Source organism: Emys orbicularis, chromosome 11 (assembly GCF_028017835.1).
Source record: "Emys orbicularis isolate rEmyOrb1 chromosome 11, rEmyOrb1.hap1, whole genome shotgun sequence".
Lineage (NCBI taxonomy): Eukaryota > Metazoa > Chordata > Testudines > Emydidae > Emys > Emys orbicularis.
This window is the reverse complement of record NC_088693.1, coordinates 42677167-42685761: the sequence shown is the minus strand read 5'-3', so window position 1 is coordinate 42685761 and position 8595 is coordinate 42677167. Positions and strand designations below refer to the sequence as shown.

General features: G+C 43.1%; 1 protein-coding gene across 1 annotated transcript; it reads left to right on the top strand.

The window, feature by feature from the left end:
• The first annotated feature begins 3038 nt into the window (after positions 1–3038).
• On the top strand, positions 3039–6655 carry EVX2 (even-skipped homeobox 2). Its single transcript, XM_065413840.1, has 3 exons — positions 3039–3462; positions 4491–4741; positions 6023–6655. The coding sequence occupies exons 1-3, from the start codon at positions 3039–3041 to the stop codon at positions 6653–6655; spliced, it is 1308 nt and encodes a 435-aa protein (XP_065269912.1).
• Positions 6656–8595: the final 1940 nt, after the last annotated feature.

Sequence of the window (8595 nt, the reverse complement as noted above, 5' to 3'; positions counted from 1 at the left end):
TATAAATATCAAACAATTAGTTTATTAGTGGATATCCATTCTTGAGAGGAATGATTAATTGTATTGTGCTGATCGTTTTTGTTACTTAATATTTATTTAAGAGAGGATTATTACCGTCTTTATGGCATGCAATTTGCCCACCATGCGAATGTAGCTACATTTTGAAACACATTATTCATAAACTGAAGTATTAGTATTATTTAAAAGGTGCACAATGTAACAAAACATTAATTAAGGTAATGCACAGTCGACCTTGTGTATAACATATTTTTCACATTGGGAATTTTGTTGTAGCCTATTTCACCTGCAATATATCATAAAACAGTTATTTTCTTTTTAGTGGTGCAGTAACATGTTTGGAATATAAAGCTCTATTGGATTTGGTAGTGTTCAGATGTGTGTTGGAGATGTGGTGTCTAGCTGTGGTTTTCAAAAAAGGGGGGGAAAAGATACTAACCCAGTTAAAGTATTTAAGAAAACAGACGGGGGCGCCAAACGACAGCAATAAAGCAACCCACAGACTTCCGTTTCCCCTCCTATAACTGGTAAGGCACTACTCAATCTGGACGAAATCGGCTTTCAGCTCTATATTTAGGAGGGGTATTTTGCATAATAATTACTTCAACTGGTAAAACATAAGTTTGTATTTAACTGGGACCAGTACCTTTTCCGATGGAAAGTTTGGTTACAGTCTGGATTACCCATCTATAGTCAATAATAGAGAAGTTTTTGAATTAAAGTTAGGCAGTGTTTACAGTACCTACAAACAGAGCCCAATATGTACATCGTCACTCTCCTGTTCAGAATTGTTTAATCTCAGGGAACTGCTGTCCTTATAACATTTTAATAACAGGATAGCCTATGGAGACTGTCAGACAACTGTATCTTTTCAGTAAATATCGGTGTAGGAAATTGTGCTCTCTCCTGATAAAACAGAAGATACCGCTTTGTCACCACTTATATTGGGGTAAGAAAGGCAAATATATCACCATCTCTTACGGGTTTAAAATTATTTATGGAGAAATATAGTTTCAGAAAGTGTACGCTTGGATTGTGTTGGCAATATATAGGGCTTTGACGTTTACATTCCTTCTATTACAATGTAGGTTTTTCGTGTTTAAATTACGCACACTGCTCAAAGCTCCCTACGGTTGGTGAAAGTTGATATTTACTTCTGTCTGGTTTGGGGCTGTAAAACATAGGACACCAAACTGCAGCTAAATTCACATTTCAAAGAGCTGACATAAAACTCCCATTAATAGAATGCTGGATTTTATAAACAATGCCTAGAATGTTTCCTAAATATTTCATGGAATGTTTAGGGAGACTTTTAATACGTTCTTAAAAAGCCGACAAGAATCCCGTTTTCGACGTATGAATCATAGGCAAGAGCATAGGAATTTAGGAGATGTGACTTTAACATTACAAGGAAGAGCTTCTCTTGTCAAAAAAAAATCCTATGTTATCACAGGAAACGTTGGAATATTTCTATACCTGATCAAACTCAGAAACTCAGGATCTAAAACTTTACTATGTGGGTAGAAAAAAATCTCTCAGAAAGTAGAGATTGGATAGCTATTGAAGAGTACTCCAAAGATGCTAATGACAAAGGATTTATCTTCGTTTAAATGGTTGCCATCAGCGTCATTATTACTATCAAAGTTATCACTGAGGAGAGATTTTCCGATAGTCACGTCTACTAAGCTTGCTAGTCCGTGTCCTTTACAGCACAAGACATTTTACTCCGGATCAACCCGGAAAACAACGGACAGCTCAGCTAACTAAGCCACAGGTAACCTTGGAGAAAGAATGATGATGAGGAGCATGTCTTTACTACTATTTGATGCCTTTGAAATACTAAAATCAAGTCATTATATCTATATATTTGTAAAAATGCTTCGCTTTTCGTGGGGAGGGTGTAAAAAGAAACCTGTCTAGAGAATGAAATGACAGTGCTGCAGTACGGTGCTTTAAATCATGAATGCATTTAACGTTATTTGGACATTTTTTGCCATCAGATTGCACAACAGAGAATATTTTCCCAAGAGGGGGGAAAAATCGTAGACTAGCTCCGACAATAAACAAGATTATAGAAAGTAAAAAGGACACCATATTTAAGGATGCAACGAGAAAAATATACTAACCCCCCCCCCCCCCCAGGATTACAATAAATCCATGTGCAGGCTGCTGTGGTAGATGCACTTAAACTGCTATGTACCAGCAGCAATAGTTTTTAAAAGTCTCAGTATAAGGTTTGTGTGTATGGGGATGGTTGGGGTGTGTGCTAGTAACATTCTTAAATAAAAGTACGAGTGCATTCTTAACTGAAAAGGAAAAGTAAATAAAATACAGTGGAAGGGTAGTCTCAGTCCGCAGGTCCTCTTCCAACATTTCCTTTAGTTGCGATCTAAAATCCGCTCTTAGATACATAAAGCATTATCTATTATTTAGCATGTAGTTCTGTCCGAGGACAAATGAGAAAGAAGCTGCATCATTAGGACCTAAAAGGCAACAAAACAAAAATCAGAGCATAATGATGCACCTAAATGAAGGGGGAAATGTTGCACAGCTCATTTTATTAATCAGACTGTCAATTTCACCCCAGAGGCCAAACCCCAGAGCAATTCAAGCAAGATCTGATCACGCTAAGGACAAGAGCTTTACTCTTCACTTCTTGTCTTTCTTTCTTTCTACCTGGATATATTTGTCTGCTCAGAAGCCGCCTTCATTATCCACTGACAGAAGCTTGTGTTTATTTGCTTATAAACCTGTTACAATAAATGATTATTCGAACAGCGTCATTCCTACCTTAATGACGAGCACTACTTTTTGATGAATGACATTTCGGGCTAGAAAGGATGTATGGGTCATTTTGACCAGTCATTCCCTCGCTTTGGCATCCCACAATTTTTACGCCTCCCTCAAAAAGAGATAATATTTAGAGACACTTGCCGGGCTGAATGTGAATTAGCCCCTGCTGCAGCTCATCATTAGTACAGGACCAACCCTGCAACTTTGACATTTTTGATAAAGCTGAGATGATGGAAAGAATAAGAAAGGAGATGATTCTGATGGAAAGAGGGCTGCACAGCCCTACAGCTGGCAAAAGGCTCTCGAATTTGTCAGACTCAGCTGGAAATGCAGTGCTGGAGGCCCTTGAAAATTCTCAACACACTGGTCGCCTCAGCCCTAGACTAACTTCCGCCTCTCTGCATAGCACTATAGGGGACATCCCTGCCAAAGGCAAATTTGAAATAGACACTTTATTCAATCTTCAACACCAGAACAGTGAAAGCAACGTCTCCTCAGAAATTGCTCCGTCGGAAAGCAGGAAGAAAATTAGCCATTATTCAGAAGTTGTTCAAGAGGCAGATATGAACAGTGATGTGGAGGTGGGCTGCTCAGCACTCCGCTCCCCAACTAGCCTGAGTTCCTCCCAGCTGAAGGAAAACAATAACAAAGGTAAATATTATTTTATCCTCTCGATCTAAACGGTACTGTTATTTGATTAAACTTGTTAGCCTATGGAAATAGTGCTCTCTATATAGTAAAACCACTGCTAAAATCGCACACAATTATTATTAATGTGTTATCACGATACACGAGATACACTAAACTGTGTTTATATAGCAAAGTGTCTCTATATATTCATGGAAATCGCTCTCTTTCTCCCATATCTATAACTATATATGTGTATTTATATAGTTTTTCTCGTTCTGTAGATCTGTCTGTATTTCTCCATCTATACAAATATACATACATGGAGTAAACTGAGTATATAGATACGTAGAAACTATGTATCTATGTATATGTGTGTATTTGTCTTTCTTTGTACATATAAAATGTGTCATTGTGTATTCACACTAATAATAATTGGCCATTGTTCACTTTCAATCTCTGATAACGCTGACTATTAAAATCCCTCCATCGTACCAGGTTTGAAATAAATTTGGTGAATTATTTTCATTGGGGAGTGTAATAAGAGAATAATCAATGGATTTCTTTGGGGCAATAGTAGATGCATTTTGTCAAATGTGTCAAAAGAAAAGCAATCTACACCATAATGCAAGACATATCTTTGTTTATGGCTGCACTTATTTTGTGCCTCTCAAACGAAAATAAGAAACGTTCATGTAGCTGTTAAACCTGATTCCTAGATTAGAGTTATCAGATCATCGCAGTATGAGAGCGGTACCACATCTCTAAAATTGTGCTCTGCATATGTACTCTTACTTGGCTAATTTGCTGCAGAAGCTAGAATTCTATAATTACTAAAATGCCTAATTTACTTAGAATAATTTCGTTATGAAGTGATTTAAAAAAAACTTTATTGATTCTATTAACAGCAGCAATTTGTAACAATGACAGCTAGCATTAATTATCAGAGTTCACAGCCAGACTGGTAACGTTACCTCCTGCTTTATTTAATACACACAAACACATCTAGAGGAACAAATCTTTATTTCACAATTTGCTTGCTTGTTTGCCAGGCTATTCAGAAAGCAGCTCAGCTCCTACTACCACCACCTCGTCCTCAGGTTCGAGTTTAACCAGCCTGCACAGCAGCAACGCACTGGGCAGCTCCGGCTCTGGGGCTGACCAGGTGAGAAGGTACCGCACCGCCTTCACCAGGGAGCAGATAGCCAGGCTAGAGAAGGAGTTCTACCGGGAGAACTATGTGTCTCGGCCCAGGAGGTGCGAACTGGCCGCAGCGCTCAACCTCCCTGAGACCACCATCAAGGTATCTCAGCTGAAGCGCTACAAACGCGGGGCTAGTACACTCGATGTGGATTTTGGTGCTTTTGTGCTGTCTGGGAGCTTAAAATATGAGATCGAGCCCAATTCCCGGCTAAATAGATGCTTCTTACAGACAGGAAAATGCAGTGGCTTGTGCCCTCCTCCTTTATGGCAAAAGAATAAATCCAATGATAACATAACAATAGAACATAAAAATAAATAGTGTTGCGTAATTCCCACCTGGTTTCTTAGCTATTTTTATCTGTGACTTTTGGTTAAAGAACATCCGGTCTTGTCTTTCCTGTTGGGTTTGTTTGTTTCTCTGAGTTGAAACTTTTTTTATTTGCCTTTTAATTTTCCTTGTCAATTTGTATTGCATTTGCACGTTAAAAAGGAAACAAACGATGATATTTTTAAAAAATGAAGCAGAGGAATTGGATACGTCAGTATAATAAAATTATATTTCTCCCATTTCGGACAAAATCACTTGAAAGACAAATGCTGTATTATTTAAAATGGATTTAGAGTCTGACTGGCACAAAGCATTTCAGTGATTTATTCGGGTGAAATCTCTTTTCGTTGGATTATTTTAAATAATTTGGTTAATTATAGGACATTAAAAAGAGGCAGTGGAGAACTAAAAAGCTTGAGACAAGAAAACAAGCTGCTCCGTTATAGAGGGCGAATCTTAGACGCTCTCCTTCATGCTTCAGAAAGATCTGTATTTTTGGAATGTTCATTTCCTGAAAGTAGCTTTAGAAAATAATATAAAGCAAGGATGCTAAAGCGGAAGGCAGATGCAAATGCCCATTGTTACAGGGCAGAAGCAAGGCTGCAGTGTTTGCAACTCGGAATTTCATTTGTATGGCTGCTTTTAAAAACAAAACGCAAACAATATTTTGCCGTGTGCAAACACCGTGCAATTAACAAAAAGCAAACAGAAAAGCTTCCCAATAAAAGCAGCTGGGTTCCTTCAAAGGAGCCACTTTCATTTTTAATTCCTGACAGCCTTAACCGTCTCTGATGTCAGCGGGTTTTGTGCGTGCGCGAATTTGGAGGAAGGTTTTTAGGTGGTAAACCAGGAGGATAATTAATAAATAAATCACAGCCAGGCTAAGCAGCGGGGGCGGGTACGGAGAGGGGAGCGTGCCCGGCACAGCCGTGCCCTGCTCGGGAGGTACTGCTGCCTTTGGCGGGAGTTGGGTGGGGGTTTGGTTTGTGTCCGGGGCCGCTGCTGCGCTGCTTTCTAAGGCCGGCCTGTGTTTTGTGTCTCCCCTCCCCCCAGGTGTGGTTCCAGAACAGACGGATGAAGGACAAGCGGCAGCGCCTGGCCATGTCCTGGCCCCATCCGGCTGACCCCAGCTTCTACACCTACATGATGACTCACGCGGCGGCCACGGGGAGCCTGCCCTACCCCTTCCACTCGCACGTGCCGCTGCACTACTATCCCCACGTGGGGGTGACGGCGGCCGCGGCTGCTGCGGCCGCCTCCGGAGCGGCCGCCGCCTCGCCCTTCGCCACCTCCATCCGGCCGCTGGACACCTTCCGCGCCCTCTCGCACCCCTACTCCCGCCCGGAGCTGCTCTGCGGCTTCCGCCACCCGGGCCTCTACCAGGCCCCCGCCGCCGCGGCCGGGCTCAACAGCAGCGCGGCGGTGGCGGCGGCGGCCGCGGCGGCCGCGGCTTCTTCGGCGCCCCCGGCCGGCTCCACGGCCTGCTCCTGCCTCAGCTGTCACAGCAGCCAGACGGCGGCGGCGGCGGCAGCGGCGCTGGGCTCGCGCGGCTCCGGCTCGGATTTCCCCTGCACGGCGGCCTCGCAGCGGGCGGAGAGCGGCTTCCTGCCCTACTCGGCGGCCGTGCTGAGCAAAACCGCGGGCGCCTCCCCGGACCAGCGGGAGGAGGCGCCGCTCACCAGATAACTACCCCGCCCGCAGCCGGGGGCGACCCCTTTGTAAGGGGCGGGGGAGGGGGCACCACAGCCGGGCTCTGGAAAAGTTCCTTCTATTTTTGTATCGTTCACCCACCCCCCCTTTGGAGGAGACACGAGCCGGGGGAGGGGGCTGGGACCCGAAGTGACATCCCCCTGCACTCCTCCCGCACCCCCCGGGGCCCAGGGTCAGGCGCTGGATGCCTGCAGGCCCCAGGGGCGGGGTTTGCAGGACAGCGCCTCGCAGGGGCCAAGGGCTGCCCTGGGCGCCACCCCCCGGGAGAATTGCACGGGTGTCACTGGGTGCAAAGCTTCTGTTCTCCTTGCTGGGCCCAACCCCCGCCGCCCTCAGTCGGTCCTGAGACAAACCTCACCCCCTGTGCAAGGGGGATTTGGCCTAGGGACTGAGTGAAGCCTGCAGCCACGTCAGTCTGGAAATGGGACAGAAGGGGGAGAGGAGGGGTGTCAACGGAAGAGGAAAGTGTTTCTGTGTTATTCTGATTTCGTTTTAGTTCGAATCAATTGGAAATGCCTCGCGTATGTTATGTGCAGAAAGAGCGGTAGCTAATGAGGCTGCTGTGGATGGGCCGGTAAAGGGAAGGGAAGTGTGAGATTGACAGGATGCTCTATAGGAGTCGGAGAGGCAGTTTTAAACTCATGCTTTCTAACTACCATAATCCACCCGATCTGGGAAATACTTGAATCTCTCTAGGTATAGGATGCTGTCCTGAAGCATTGACCTTAGGTACTTCTCTCAGTTTAATGTTTTTCTGTTTCTTTTCTTTGGTAAAACGGCTCTTGGATTTATTTCCCACACATGTCTATCACGCCTTTGCCTCTGAAAAGCCACCACTGGATAACTGAGACCTGCCATACCAAGCCACTGCTACTGGAGGGACTTCCTTGAACTTGAAGAAAGGCACATCAAAAACCACCAGTGTTACTGCCATGTCAATTCTGATGCTAATAATGTGCAGATTATGACGAAAATTGCCAATCATGTTCTCTGATGGACCTCCTTTGAATGTGGAATTGGAAAAAAGTTCCCCGCGCAGAGACCTGCTGTCAAGTACTAACAACCCGCTAAGGGAAGTCATTAGAAGAGACAGATAAGAGACTTGGTACATAAAACATTGTTCTTGGTACATAGAATGTATGTTATTTAATGTTATATCTGTTACCTGAAGTGATTTCGCACAAGAAAGCCACGTTCTTATCATCTCAATTGCCAATTTTCATTTTGGTAACTTGGGCGCCCCGGGAAGACTTTTCTCTGTTAAGTTGATATTCCACCAATGTGAAGAGCCTCATTAAATCAAACCCAGATATTTCCATAATACTCCCTACAGAGCCACTTCTCTCGTCACATAATGAGATTTTTCTGAAGAGTTGAAGCCTTCATCTAACTTGGTATTGCTTGTTTAGGCCCCGTGTGTGTACACGTACACACACACACACACACACACACACACACTCTTCTCTATTATATATTTCAAATAAGTGTCCTGAAATACTTCTATTTTTAAGACACTGGATTTTTTTCATATACCAATAATGGACTTTAAGGAAATTATTTCGAAGGCTATCCTGTTTTGTTCAGTGAACATAAATAGTAGATTTTTGTCAGATGGGACAGATTTCTTCGGCGGGAGGGAGGGTAGGGGAGGAAATATCCCAAGACTCCTGGGGTGGATTCCTGACGAGATGTGTTCATTTAATGCGTAGAGGACGTTAAACTAAAATAGGAAATACCTAATGCGTAATTTTTTTTTCATTTTGTAAAATAAATAGCAAGACTACTTATGTAAAAAATTGATTATACCAGCTGTTGTTCACTGAGTTTACATTTAAATTTTTTATTAATATATAATTTAAAGCTAAATAAAATAGACCAAAACATGGCACTCTATTACCAGCTTTACCTTTTCGATT